At 38.5% G+C, this 15,994-nt stretch overlaps 1 protein-coding gene across 1 annotated transcript; it reads right to left on the reverse strand.

Annotated features, from left to right (window-relative positions):
- Window positions 1-746: 746 nt before the first annotated feature.
- Window positions 747-14,744, reverse strand: TOMM70A (translocase of outer mitochondrial membrane 70 homolog A (S. cerevisiae); the record flags this gene model as incomplete). Its single annotated transcript, XM_010016614.1, has 11 exons — window positions 747-1,202; window positions 2,921-3,043; window positions 3,555-3,652; window positions 4,493-4,609; window positions 5,301-5,408; window positions 6,578-6,712; window positions 7,305-7,512; window positions 8,656-8,804; window positions 10,643-10,752; window positions 13,232-13,358; window positions 14,571-14,744. Coding segments are annotated over 11 exons (1,503 nt in total), but the record flags the coding sequence as incomplete, so codon positions are not given.
- Between the last annotated feature and the right edge of the window lie 1,250 nt (window positions 14,745-15,994).

The raw sequence follows: 15,994 nt of genomic DNA on the forward strand, positions 1-15,994 counted from the left end.
TTTTAGCCTGTGCTTTGTTCCTTATCTCACTTAATCCCACAAAGGATCTGTTACAAGGAGCAGATCAGAATACGGCAGTCTCTAGAGACTGAAGAGAATTTAGACAGTGTATTAGCTGTTACAGTTAAGCAGAAGCATCAGAAATGACAAAGATTATATGCAAGCAAGACCTTACCTTGGGAGCAGTACGCCCAGCAGTGCTTTCTGTTCTTGAAAGTCCCTCTGAACCCTGCAGCACAAGTTCCTGTGACATTCAAGTAAGGACTGCTGCACAGGAACACGGCCTTTCTTCCAGTAAAACCTGCACTGGAGCAGTGTTACTTAACCCCTTTCCCCAGCCAACCTATTTACTAGCTCTCCAATACAATATGTTAGGGCTTTCTGGTGTGAGGATAAGGACTATCAAATTAATTCCCTAATAGCTACCACAGGACTATTTCTAAGTAAGGTGTGCAGAGGGTGGGAGGGGCTTTAAGGGAAGATTGTGCATGCTTGCATATATTTACAGGGATTCTCTCCACATCTACTGACTTAAAAAAACCCTCTCTATTATTAAACAGTTTGAAATTTTTTTTTCTTTTTGCAAAATTAAAATCAACCCTCAAAGATTAATTGCATATAAAAAAGAAACCTATTTTACAGCACTGACTAGTATTACCTTTAAAATCAACAGGAAAACCTCCAACATGCTGTAATATTGTTTGATAAAGCAAAAATCGCCCACAACATAATCACCCAAAATGAACCAGTGTGAAGTTTTTATTTGCATGGCCAAAGTATCTTCCTTTTGTTCCCTTGCAACTTCATTTCCCTTAACAAGTTTTTGTTGTTTTTAAGGTTTTTGCTGCAGAAGGAACAAGATGCAACACTGCATACTTCCTTGAACAACCAATCCCACAACACCTAAACATTTAACAGATGTAGCAAATGACAACACCACGAACGGGAAAAAACTAAGTTCCACCATTCAACATGGTCTGCAACAGCGTCTTTAGGGCTGGCCAAAGTGGGCAACTTCACTTTAGAAGGTCATTTCCTCCTTGTTTCTTTACAGTGTTGGTGGTTTCAATCCATACTTCTTTGCAACTTCTGTCTGGGCATAGGCAGCATCACAGAGTGAGTAGAGGTGGGCCATCTCCATTTCAGATTTGGCCAGGTTGATAGCTTTGTTGAACATTTCAATGGCTTTATCCAGATTACCCCTGAAATAAACCAAAATGTAGTACAATTAATACTGGCAAAAACAAGCTTTCCATCTCTACAGCATCTTTTTTTCCTTTGACTTACACTCTCTACTAACACTTTAAAAGGACTTTGGGGGGGATGACCACAAGAACTTGTGATTATGATAAGCAAACTGAGAGAAGTTGTTACCAAGCCTAAGCAGCTAAGACAGCTATTAAATGGCTTTCCTCTTGAGAGCCCCCGTGGGTAGTACTATGGGATAAAATGTTCTCCACCGGACACCAAATTTTACAACAAAAATACTGATAGGACAACTAAATGAACTCTCATCCCCCTTGAAAAAAGAGTTTGTATGCTTTAGAGGAGAACTAGCACGTAGACAAGAGCTCACGTTATTTGATTAGGAAATGCTTGCAAAATGTCTCATGCAAACACTTTAATTGTCTGTCCTTTTCATGGCTAGACATGTAAGAACCCCAAACTCAACTATACTCTCAGCTACACCCCAGACTTTTGCCTAACTGTAATACTCTGTTACAGAATAGTGCATTAGTCTTTCCTCCTTACTCTGTGAACTTGTGAACTGCAGTCCTGTTGGAATTAAACCCAAATTGTCAGGCTTGAGACTATAGCTCAGAATCCTCGGTACAAATGGTCCACTAAGATTGTGTTTAAACACTACATGAGGCACACAGGAAGCCTAGTAATGATTAAGGAAGTCACTTTAAATGCAGGAAGAATGTATTTAAATATACACAGAGTCATCTGCATGAAACCGGTGAACATGGAAACTTGTCAGATCATAAGCATAATTATGCTGTGGAGAAATGAAGGCTTTACCCAAGAGTTACAGACAAAAATCAGGACTTCGGGTAAGAGCTGGCCTTGCACAGCACTGGGGAGAAGATAGAATACAGAAGATCTCAAGTTGAAAGAGATCCATGAGGATCATTGAGTGCAAATTCCTGCTCCGAAGGACAACCTAAAACTAAACTGTATGACTAAAAGCGTTGTCCAGATGCTCCTTGAACTCTGACAAGCTTGGTACTGTGACTGCTTCCCCAGGGAGCCTGTTGTCCTGGGTTCAGCTACAGCAGTCATTTTTTTCTCCTTCTTAGTAGCTGGTGCAGTGCTGTGGTTTTGACTTTCAGCCTGGGAACAACGCTGATTGATGACACTGATGTTTTTAGTTGTTGCTAAGTAATGTTTACTCTGACCAAGGACTTTCTCAGTCTCAAGCTCTGCCAGGCAGGAGGAGAAGCCGGGAGGAAGCAGAGGCAGAACACCTGACCCAAACTGGCCAAAGGGGTATTCCATACCACAGCACGTCATGCCCGGTATAGAAACTGGGGGGAGTTACCCGGAAGGCCCAGATCGCTGCTTGGGTCGGGCTGGGTATCGGTCGGCGGGTGGTGAGCGGTTGTGTCCTCTGCCCTTGTTATTTCCCTTATCACTATTATTGGTAGCAGTAGTAGTTTGTATTATACCTTAGTTACTGGAGAGCTGTTATCTCAACCCGTGGGAGTTACATTCCTCCGATTCTCCTCCCCATCCCTCCGGGAGCAGGAGGAGGAAGGAAGTGGGGGGGGGAAGTGAGCGAGCGGCTGCGTGGTTCCAAGTTGCCGGCTGGGCTTGAACCACGACACCTGTTTAACTTAAAATCCAAAGGATAGCTAAAGGACTACTCTAAGTTCAAAAATAACTAAGAACTCTTAACATTCCAATTCAACATTACCTTTGCACTTCAATAGTTCCCATGGTCTCATATGCAAAATCACATTTGTTATCGATTTCAATTGCCTTGCTTATGAGTTCTAACCCTTTGTCTAAATCTTGCTTCCACTGGAGTTGAAGTAAACTAGAAGAGAAAGGAAATTCAGAACAAACTTCACATATGCTTCCCAAAACCCTCATCATATAAGCAAAAAAAAAAACAAAACCAAAAAACAAAAAACAAACAAAAGCCCGACTACATTTACATCCTAATGCAGGGTAACAGTAACTTCGTGGCTTTTAAACACATGGATGTGAAAGTCAGCAGTTTCAACAGGCGATGTTACCAGTTCAATGACTCTAAAGAAAGGCAAATTCCTCTTGAGAAGACTGGTTGCAAGTTAATTTATGAAAGAGAAAACTTCAGTACAAACTAAAATTAAGATAGGGCTAAAGCAGAAGCGATACATACTTCAAGCAGATATGTAATTAGGAGTGAAACTTTCCCAAAACATATTTCCAGTTTAGTCAAGAGAAACTGTAGAAATACATTTAAAAACACTAAGTTGTTTTCACAACAAAACATTCAATTCAGGTTGATTTATCTAAACATGCCAACTGCCCTTGACCAAAAGGATTGCAAACTCATTACATACCCTTTATGAACATATGTAGTGGCATTGTCTGGCTCAAGGTCAATGCATTTATCATACATTTCATCAGCTTTGCCAAACTGCTGTTGATCAGTTAGTGCCTGCATCAGAAGAGAAACCTGTATGTCAATAAGCAGCCCAAACATGCACTCTATGCTAGGCTAATTCTAATTAAAACCATATTGACAATGTGAGATTAGAGATAGCTCTCTATCACTAAGCAGGCCAGGCACATCAGTTACCAGAGTTAAGTTTCAAAATTCAGTGCCTAGCTTTAAGTGCACAAATTGCTGATCACAGTACCACCTGGAATAGTACACAAGCAACATGCTAAGTGTACTACAAGTAAAAACAATTCTAAAAGTATGTACCTGCAGTTCTCAACTTCTTCCTTCTTCAAACATACTTCTTTCAAAAGGAAATGCATCCACTGCCTACTTATTTAAACTTGGAAGATCTCGTGCTCCGTACTAGAACCAGCAGTACGTTTTCTCAGAGAAGAAATGACAGTCTCCAGTACAAGTGGACTCTGAACATATGTACTGAACTCAGTTTGACCAGTACATGTCACTCGTAACAGAGTGAAACTGTTACCCTAGCACCACACATTTAATTCCCGAATTACCTAGAGAATCCCTGACATCCACCAAGCAAGATGCCACACACATGCAGGAATTCACGGGGAAGTGTATGCCAGGCCTCTGTCTCCTAATAACCACCCTTGACTCTCATCACTTATATTCTGCTCCACTGATTCCCCCTCTACTTCCTCTACCCCCAAACACCCACACCCATAAATTCAGGTAGCTTATTAAAGCAGCATGTATTACCCCAGAACTTACTCGCAAAAATCTTCATATATTATTTGAAGAAATGCATGCTATCCAAAATAAAAGGTGCAAGAGAGTGCAGCATTTTCTTTAAGACAGAGAAAAATGTACCTGAGCATAGAGTGCGTAACCTTCAGCACACTTTGGAAATTTTTTAATGACATCTTCGAAGCCCTTCATGGCTACCTGCACAGGCAAAGCATTACTTCCTGTATAAGCCTGGCGATACTATTCAGAAGAAAACAAAAAAGAAGGAAAAATGAAACACCACCACAAAACCAGGCTCATCAGACCTCTACCCACTTCCCCACAAGATGCACACATCATAACAATTACAAGTTCCTGAAAGTGACATGCCTGTACATCTACCAAATCTGTTTTCAGGAACCTACCATGTGTCCAAGTCTCTGTAGAGTGGACTTGGAGGGAAGAAAGGGTGAAAGAAGGAAGCCATTAGGCCTGATAGTTGCCAATAGCCTCCCTCTATTTCAAAAGTCTAGAAATTCCAAGCCCAGAATTCCTCCTTGTTCACACCATGCAAAGCTGTCCTCAGAAGATTCCTGCACACAGAGGTACTGTACTAGCTTGAAATAGGGTTTGGGTTTTTTTAATTTCTTGAAGATGACCATTTTCCACAACATTAACACTTTATTTAGATTTCACGTGATACAATTAGAATGAAGATCTGTGTTCCTCTACCACAAAACAGAAAAAATGATCTACTGTTTGAATAATGAACAGTTCAAAATGAAAGCAGCAAACCCTGACTCCAACTGAAGAAACTGTTGCATATTTTCTTTATTAAAAATATATTCAGATGTTTGTTGCCCTATTTTTCCACTAAGTTGGAATAAAGCAGAGAAACACAGTATGTTTTACAGAAAAGAAAAAGCACCCAGATAACCAGCATGTTACCTACCAGAGCAAAACACTTCTGTGCTTGAGCCAAGGCAGAATCGGGTCGCAATCGGATACATTCATCAAAGTCTTCCACAGCCTCTTCAATTTGGTCAAGCAGGATTTTCAGCTAGCCAGAATGAAAGAAAATCCTATTTCTGCATTTAATCTGTGCTTCATACACTTAAGGGATAATTCAGTTAGCATCAGTTACTCTTTTCATCTCTGTTTCAGCTGCAGAACTGCCAAGAAATCTACAAAACCCATGACTAAAAACCACTGCCATAAAGTAACACAGCCACCAGTGAAACCGGCTTCATACACAAAAAGGCAATGTGCATGTGTAGGATTGAGAATGCTGGCATTTTAGGCTGTTGCCAATACTGCTTTAGCATTATGTCCAGTCTCCAAAACCATGCTGTATTTTCCCAAGTCGCTTTGCCTTGCTGTAGCTAATGTCTGTGGACTATTTGTATGTCACAACATTTCTGCTTTCCCAGCTTGCATTTAAACTTTTTTTTTTTTTTGACATTCTCATTCCTCCGCAAGGGAGGAGCTCACTTCATCATTCTTTCACTTTACTGTTAAGCTACTGTAAAACACCAATTTGCAATCTGCAGAAAACTTTCATTCCCATCAATTACCACATAACACCATTCTTATTTGTGAGCACTAGAGAGATCTAACAAACTCATGGAGAGAGGCACTCAATCCACGGAAGTCTTCCTTATGAATGTTACTTAGCACATCTGTATATGGTAGTGTTTCCTTTTTTTTTCCAGCACCTTTTATATTACACTTCTGCAGAAGCAGGCCTCTCTGCATCCAGAAGTTAGTCAAGGACGCAGTAGCATCACAAGCCAGAGAGGGACAAGCTGAACAGATGCAAGTTTAGGCCACAGTGCTAGAGACACTGAGTTATCAGGGACACACATTACATCTGCTGTAACAAAGCTGCTTTCTATGCAGATGCTGCTCTGACTTATCATGCCCCTTCACTGGGCAGTTTTTATCTGCTGTAAATATATATAAGGCCTAGAACTTTTAAGTCAGTTTGTATTGATACAGGGCTCTGTTGCTCTGCATCTTTGCTACAGCTATAGGAGTAAACTGTTTCTGCCTGACCTGAACCAGCAAATGAGATTATGTGTTTATTCTGCAACAGTCTCAAATTAGGAGTTCATGGTTTTCTGCCACAAACAGTATAAAGTGTCTCCAATGATATACTGATCTTCATTTTTTCTTTTAGTATATACTGAAATATTCAAGTACTGGGACAAGATCTCTAATGTGCCTTACTTGTCCTCGATGGTGGTAAACATCTGCATTCTGAGGATCAATATCAGCAGCCATGTTGAAGTCTTGAGTGGACAACACAGGCTGCTGCTGCTGCATATACATACTTCCTCGTTTGATGAGAGCATTAGCTCGGAGCTGTAAAACAAGTTCAAAGAAGCATTAGCCACTCCAGCATTCCCCCAGATTTAAGGCTCCGTTACAATTACAGTAAATTTTTCATTTGACTTGTTTTTCCCACTGACAGACTTCGCTCATTCTAAACAGGAATAAATTTCATATTGACTCTAAATGAATCAACTCCCTTTGCTTAATTTCAAATATGTCAGTCTATGCTTCCATCTCAGTGGACTTTCAACCCCCCAGAAATCCTCTCATAAGACAGGTTCCCTATGCTTAGAACTACATCAACATTTTGTGAAGCAGTTCAATATGCAAGTATAATTAACATTTTTCTCTTATCTATGAACTGATATTTCAGGCTGGGTAAGCCTCTGGTTCACTCAACCTCCTCTGTTCTTTTGTTTGTACTACTTAGCACAGCTGTCTCAGAAAAATCAACAGGTCTTTTGAAAAAAATAAGATGACAAAACAGTAAATAAACCAGAACACTCCCATTAAAGTATTTGAAAACTTGGGAAAACAACTTCTTGAACTATAATGCAAGTTTATCACCTAACTTCTACATTTTCTCAACCCAAACTATAATCCAGATGTGACAGATTCTTACCTTCACATTTGCATCTTCCATGCTGATGACCTGATCTAGGTCTGGTTTGGCAGCATTTGCATTGCCAATAAGTAAGTAGAAAGTAGCTCGCAGAAGCAAAGCTTCTGCCATGTATTTTCCTTTTGCTTCAATTTCTTTTGTGCTTTCACTGATAATTTTGTCATAGTTCTCTTCTTCCATATATTGTTTTGCTCTCAAATAGCCAGAGCTGTAAATCATGTAAGAACAGTTGTATATATACATACATTCACCAAACACTGCTATTTCAATTCAGATTTTTCATTTGATCATAACAAATACTACCTTTTGCTATACTCAGTTACACCACCAGCATAATAAAGTTACAAACATTCTTGGACAAGCCATCACAGACTGAAAACAATTCAGACAAAGAATGGCCAAATTACATTTGAAATAATGAATAAAAAATGTTTTAAAGCTCTTGAACTTGAGCTTCTTTTGTCCCCTGCAATTTTGTTTCACATAAAGGACAGCGATAATCTCTGCCTTAAAACGAGAGGGCTGGGATGGAATTCCAGGTCAGAAAAGTGAAATATTAAACCTGGCAACGTGCTGTTTATATGTGGAAGGAAGGATTTAACTGCAAAATTTATGGTAAGCACTGCCTTGTCCTCAGCTAACTGTTCTAGATTCAGTGGATCTGCCTGTAGATAGAGACATTCTATCTTACTTTAAAAAAACATCCTAACACTGTTTGTAAGGGTTTCCATACTGACAGCAGTGATATCTTCCCAAACTAAACTGCAAAACAGCATAGTAAGTTAAAGCACCACTCACAAGTCCTCAAGCTCCACTCAAAAAAGCAAAAAGCTCAAGCTTTTCTTTGTCAGAACAAACCTCTCATTTATGTGCATTTTGATTCCAGAAAGTTAAAATGCCGTTTTAGCCCAAGCTGCTGTAAGTTCACAGTTTTAATTAACAAAGACCTTTTTCCTAGCTTGTCTTCTCCCTTCCAATCCAAACACTTAACTTGCTCTCTTCCTTGGAAACTCTCCTTCAATATAAAGCACTCCTTTCTCCAGAAAGAGTATTCAGCTCTCTTTAGTCCTCCCATCTCCTAAGATTTACTATGATACTGTAGTAAGTATTTAGTATATCTCCCCAGTCCCATTGTCCTTCCTCTGTTTAGCAGAACTTTGGAACTAACCAGTCAGCTTTCATTAAAGTTTCATTTTTAATACTGATCTCATTTCATAGGCTCACTTTACTACCACAGGATTTCCCATGCCAAGTACTATAAAAACAACAGCAAGTTACACTGAGCAGAATGTAAAAATCACTGCAAACTTAATTCCAATGCCAAAAACTCCCAACTGTACTGTACACTCACTTTTCTTTTACTTCAGAAGCCTCTCCCTCCTTATCCTTATCTTCATCTGATTTCTCACCCTTAAGCAAAGGTTGGGAGATTATATCATCTGTGAAAGAACTGAAGTAGGATTTAATGAACTGTGGTGAGGGCATCAGAGGCTCACGATTCTGAAACAGAGAAATGTAATTTCAAGTCATTAGATGGTAAATATATGGCAATGGATAAACAAATATGATTATAAAAATATCGTTCATGAAAGAACCAGTGTTTGACTTTTGACTATCTCATTTGATAGTCTGATATTTTTGATTTGACAGTTTGACATTTAGGGATTACTTAAGCTTCAGATCCAACACAACACCCATCACCACTAGAAATGAAGTAAAGATATTCAAGAGGAGGGAGATAGTATATTTCTGCATGTGTGGTCAGAAATTAAGACTCTTAGGGTATCACAAGACATTGAGTAGATGTGCTAAAGCAGTATATGTGCACATAAATTGGGTGAAAAATGTGAGCTGGTGATTTAAGCATGAGCCTAAATTCAAGTAGATTGTGAATGGAATTTGCCCTTTTTCTACAACTTGCCCAAGAGAAGCTGCTGTCTATCATTGCTATGAAGACTAATGAGGCAATATGCTAATTTTATGTGGAGCTTGGCCCAGATACCACCCATTTTACTTGAAGTCCCAGAAGTAACACCTCTTGGGTACAAAATCCTTTCTACAGCCAATAAACATTTCTTGCTCAAAACGAACACTGCACATGAGAATTACAATTCAGTCTCTCCTACAAGAGAAGTCTGAATGCAGTCTTCCCTATTAAGGTCTATCATAATCCTGCCTATCTGAAGCATGCCTATTTTGTGATGCTACTACCACAACACACTAATAACACAATTCATTTTGTTATCCCGACAGCACACATTTATGTGAGTTTCTATAGGAAAGAAATTCAGCATCTCAAAACCAACATGGATTTCAGTATTTCAAACACCATCACAAAAAACCAAGCAAGAATGTTTTAATAACAAGCGAGAATGTTTAAAACCTGTTCCAACTTTTTTGTAAACCTACAGCCACTTAAAATGACTGCTCCTGGTTACCCCTGTATTTCCATAGTTCTCTTTTCTGCAGTTTCCAACCATTAACACAAACACATCTGAGTGCCAAAACAGAAAAGCACAGGTATGAGGACCTATTCACAGAAATGCAACAGAAACAGCAAGAGACTTGGACAGACTGAATGTCACAAGTAATCTGTGGTAGTTAGGAAATGAAGGCGTATTTCTCAAGACAGAATCAGAAAGTCTGACTACTACTAAACAGATGCGACTTCACACTACATCATTTTTTCTTAAGCAATGCTTTTCTTACTCTTTTAGAAAAGCCACCACCCCACCTTAAAAGTTATTTTACCACTTTCTAAAAGGTAGGAATTCTGCTGTCAACTTAATCTTTCCTACATAAAATTTCTAATTATAAAACCAAAAATAACCTGGGGGAAAAAGTCCTCAATCATAATTCTTTCCATTTTCAGTTATTCCTTACATATGGAACCAACATTTTTATGCATTTTCTATTATTATGTATAAACGTCCTATCTCAACACACATGCCTAACTCTACCACACCTGATGTGCAACTGAACATTTGACTACTGCTGTTCCAACATACCCCATTTCCATCACGTTGCAAGTCTGGAAAAGGCCCACGTAGGGCAGCACACCAACTTAGGATGTCTCCTGAATGTCATAATAAATTTGATTATTAAAGGAAAACAGTTATTTAGAAATAGACATCTCTACTAAGGTTTAAAAAACTTTGGACAGGTCCCAAAAGAAAGCAACACTGATACAATAGCAGCCTTGTACAAAACTGTGTTGATTCTTACTCTTCAACAGATGAAGACAGTGACTTACTTAGCACTGACTGAATGCCAACAACCAGCATTTCAACAACCAGTCAGGTGAAATCAGAATTTGTCAACAATATCACAAGTCCTACCTTGTATTTCTCTTTGGCCTTTTCTTTTCCAAGGAGTTTTAGAACTTTATCAGCTAGTAACATACTTTGCTGGTTTTGGAAGGCTTCTAAAATGCAGACTGCAGTGACATCTAGGAAACAACATTCAAAAGCAAGATTAAAGATAAATTCTGATAGTCACTGGAGTACATTAAAATGTGCCACTGTTAAAATGAGTCTGCCAAACTAATCCATGTCCTGTTCCAGGGTAAAAGCCTCTGTTTCCAATTTACTGTATTTACCATGTTTTCCAAGATAGAAATTTGTATCCAAAATGATCTCCTTGTGATAAAAAGACTTCATGACAGCGAATGAAAGAAACTGCATTTATTTTTATCTTAATGTTTTTATCTAGAGACAAACATACTTAGATGAACAGTGAAAATATGCACCTCCAGCTGGGTCTCTCACCATTTTGAAACTCTGAGGACAGTAACCACGTTCATCTTACGCTCACGTTAAAAGTGCTAACATAGCTTCTCTTCTGGGACTGGTCCTAACTGTCTACTTTTAAAATTCATATTCAGTCCCATTACATTTTGCTTCTTTCTCAGTTCAAGAAATCTTACCATATTATATCTCATTTTTTTCCTCTCACTTCCATGTCTTTGGAATTGACCAAGTTTAAGTGAGATACCTTGCTGGCTGATTTAAAGTGCTAGCCCATATCACATCACTTTCAGTCACACGCAGAAGCCGCTGCAAATGTTAAGCCATTGCTACCTGAATCATGCTTTGCAGTATGAAATGTGTTCTGATGGTATATTAACATTATTTCTCTGGATCCCCTAGTTAATGCAATACTATCACTGATTTTCCTATTTAATTTTCACATAAACATCAGTGAAGATGAACAGAGTTTGGACTTGAAATTCAAAAAGCGTATTGTTTGAATACACTTGTTTTTCAAGTGTCTTAATCTGGAGTTTTACTATAGTTTCTGCAATTCTATGCTGCCGTACTATTATGCCATCATTTACGCAGAAACTCCCTGCAACTCTGGCATGGACAAGAAGCAGATTGGAGTCCCCAGGAAAACACACTGCATCCAGAAAGAGCATGAATGATAGTGTGCAGTAATACTGTGCTATATGACCTCGGCAGACATGTGCTGCCCGAAGAGGACAGCTGTAAACTAATGCCCAGACTTGGGTGAAGCAGCATTATCTTCCCAAATTATACTGCCAGAGATCATTGGAGGAGGTTTCTGCTGGTGGTGGTGATGATTTTTTGGGTTTTTTTAGGTTTTGCTTTTCTCCACTACATGGACATACCCTACTTCCTTGGATTTTACTGGCTAAAAAAGAAAAAGCAAGTAATTTTCAGATCTGAAAGAAATGCAAGCTAAAAATCAAACACAAATCAAGGTTGAAAATAATTGCTACAAACATTACTGCTACTAGCATTACAAAAGAAATACCTTTAAAAGCTATCCTAGTATGGCAGGGGCAGTTGATCTTTCTTGGGGCTTTCATCATCTGTCAGTTTATTGCAACTACGTAAGGTTTAGATTGTATTACACTGCTCCAGAAGTGCAGTCAGTGATTGCAAAGGACTACACTAAACGACCTAAGTAGTCCTTTTTCACTCACTATGGTCTTACAGGGCAGAAAGGCATTCTGCCAGCAGATAAATAAATAGATAAATAAGATGTCCACGTCTTATTTACTGTCTAATTTAGCAGACCTAATTCTTAGCTGTTGCACATAATTAAACTAACTTAATAGATCTGACAGAGCACTGCCTTATTTTCTGTCCTTTCAGAGTGAGCACAGATGAAAATTTCATTTGCCTTTTAACATTACAAACAGGAATGATTTTACTTGATGAAATTTAAATGTGTCCTTTCAAGCAGTGTCCCTTAGATTAAACGGGCCCTCAGACAACACACCTGACCTGTAGTTCTCCTTAATTTTCATGGCTTCTCAGTCACATCTTCCTGACAGTTTAAAATGTATGCTGTTAGGAATAGTATTTGGAAGGATTTGACACAGTAGTTTCTGCCAAATACATAGTGTTAATATTTATTAAAAAAAAAAAAAAGAAAGAAAAAAAAAGAAAAAAGGTTAAATCTATTCCAATTTTCATCACAGTTATATATCAAAACAAAATGCTAATTAAACTGTTTTCCCTTTAATACCTGCCAGTGCATTTAAGTGACTGTAATACTTTTGTTTCTGATGATGTATCACCATCTGCAAAACCACCTTGTTTTCTGTAGTAATACTGTTTCTCTAAAACAAACAGGGAACAAAGTTTGATTACTGTATGAAAGTAAACAACTGTTGTCTGCATTATCCACTAAGCATGTTAGATGAATTCTAAAGTGTAGGAGTATCCTCAAAAAATAAGACCTTGAGTGGTTACAGTAACATCAATTTCTCAGCAGCTATTTCAGATGTCAGCACACGAGAGCTTGAAAAATGGGAAAAGATTTCTTCTGACAAGCAAATAAAACCTATTTGCAGTAGCTGTGTAGTTACAGAAGTAAAAAGAAAACGACCCCAGAAGTTACCTCCAAAGCACCTGAGCTAATTCCACTTTTAAGTAGACACATCAAGAGACACTCACCTTCTAAACATTCCTTCTTATTGTCTAGCTTCTCATGAGCCTTTGCACGTCTGAAGAGAGCTTTTATATATTTAGGATTAAGCTCGACAGCCTTTGTGCAGTCTTGTGCCACCTCTGTCCATTTTTGCTGCGCGGAAAAAAACAAAAGTGAGAGAGGCACCACTTAGCTGCATTTCATTATCTTTCCACTACCAACTCCCAGGTCATGACACCTGATAGTAGCATCAATCCCTAGGGCCCTGGTTCTGCCTGCTGGCTTCTGTTTCTACAAGTTTCTCAGTAAGAAAATGTCAGGCACCACTGCAAGCCACCTGCACCAAAAGAGCCACAAAACAAAAGGAATTCCTACAGAAAAACAAAACTAGGCAGTAGTAAAAAGCATAGGGGAGAAAATGAGTTCATTTGAAGAAAAAAAAAAAGATTTAAACATAACGAAAACCAACGAACAAGTTTAACAAAGTGCTAAACCACTTTTCTTAAAAAAAAAAAAACAAAACCAAACACCACCCTTGTTATTTCCATTTACTCCACTATGTTACTATAAAGGTATGAAAAATGAATATGTAGGAGTAGAACTGCTCAAGGATATTATGAATTAAAAGTCCATTTATCTGCAAAATTGGTTATTAAAACAGGCTTTTCTAATATCTGAAAAAAGAGGAACCACATACACTTGGGATTCATTATGGCATGAATCAGTGTTGTAAGTAGTAGTTGATTAGACAAGATCTGTTTTGTCTCTCCTGTAACTTTCAGGACTAGATTTCTCTAATCACACGGTTTCTCACTTGATACCTTAAACTGTTTAAAGCCAATTTCTCCACTCCTTTACAACTCGCCAACTTGACCTCATAAGCAAGTCTAACAACACTGGTTGACTTCTAAAACTAATATCAAGTGTACTGACCTATCAAGCAAATGTTACTTCCACACATGCAAAATTTAGGTCCTAGGCTTTAGCAGGATTCCAGGGATATTTGTTTAATTTCTGAAGTAGCATCCTTCCAAATATTTGGCCTTTCACCCAACAGTTAAAGAAACACTCCAGTATAGAGAAGCAAAATTAACTTGTTCAAGAGGATAAGAAATTAAAACCTTGTCTTACAAGAAAGTGACATATAAGAATTATATAACATACACTGAGAACAGTTAACAGAAAAATTTAATTTGTATGCGAAAAAGCACGATAAGCTAGTGAAAAATAACTGCAAGCAAGAGCATCTTGTGAAGGCAGCAGATATCACCACCTGGGATCTTTCAGTGGACAAAAGTGATAAAATACACAATTTATATTGATTATTTTTTTTTTTAAATAGACACAATTATCTTTATTTCTTACCAATTGTTCATATGCAGCAGCTCTATTCTGGTAGAAGGTAGAAAGATCAAGGTTTTTCTCAGGAGGGCACAGGCTGATAGCCTCCGTATAACACTGAATAGCTTGCTCATACTTTCCTGCTTTAAAATATTTGTTTCCTTTGTTCTTAGCTGCTTGGGCTCTATCAAGAGGGCTCTAAAAAAGAAAGTAATAGAACAGTTCAAATAAGAAAAGCATCACTGCACACAAGCTATGCACTGATCTTCAAAGACGTAAAATGGATCCGAGCGGTAAACTTTACCCTAGACTTCTGAAAATCTCACTCCTCCCATTTCCCGGAAAAATGTAACACATTTTCTTTTGCAAGTGTATCAGATAGGAGACATCAACTTTTCAAAAGATTCACTACAATGGTAATAAACAATGCAGTGATTTCTTTTTGGAAAGCTAAATAGGTTTTAATCTTACATGACTCGTGATCAGAAGAACCCATAAAAGATATGTTACTTCTCCAAAGACCAAATATGCGAAGACAACAAAGCCCTCCAAGTAATTCAAATAGGAAGTTTCCTACTCAAATACACAGAGCCTGTGAGACCAGAGCTGACTCAGCAGACTATGAATTAAACATGGTAAACACTCTGTGGAAAACCTACTGAGCAAGACAAATAAAACCTGAAAGGAAAACAAAGCTGTTCTGCCATCTACATACTAGACAAACTAACTTTAACAGCTAACTCCTCTACAGCTTCATCCAACCGCTATTACAAAGTGCTGGACCATCACAGTCTGTTATTCTTAGCTGCAGATGGAAAACTTTGCTAACTGGCTTATGACCTTGCCAAATGAACCTTTACATTCTGCACTGCCTGTTGATCACCTGCGTTTCTGCAGAAACCAACACTGCTACCTGTAACCCCTAGATTTACAGAAAAGTTATCAAACATTGTGGTTTATATGGAATCAGACAGAAAAAACTCCCTTTAGCAAAGGGGTGTGAGCCACACTCCAGACATACAGAGCTGCAAAAGCACCTAACATATACCTTCTGGATTTCTGCTCCTCTCTGATAGCCTAGATTTAAGGATCAACATTTTGGGGCAGCTCAGGCTAACATGCCAGACCAAAATGAACAGAGGTGTGAACACGCGTCATCTTACCAGCCTCTCTGAGGGAAAGAATACAAACTGGGGGCAGTAATGCCTTAAACAGCTGCAGAATTCACTACATCTCACCTGTTGAATGACATGCACTGAAAAGATCATCTATAACTTGCTGGCAATTGCTAATCCTGCTCTTCAACCATACTTCTGCCTCCTCTCCCAATTCATCCACTGCCAGCACCAAACTACACCCGGATTACTGTAAGACAAACCTGAAGCATCTTCACATTTCATCAGCCTGTTTACTTTAAAGTCATAGAATACTTAGGGTTGGAAAGGACC

The sequence above is a fragment of the Nestor notabilis genome, unplaced genomic scaffold, assembly GCF_000696875.1.
Source record: "Nestor notabilis isolate BGI_N333 unplaced genomic scaffold, ASM69687v1 scaffold31006, whole genome shotgun sequence".
Taxonomy (NCBI): Eukaryota; Metazoa; Chordata; class Aves; order Psittaciformes; family Psittacidae; genus Nestor; species Nestor notabilis.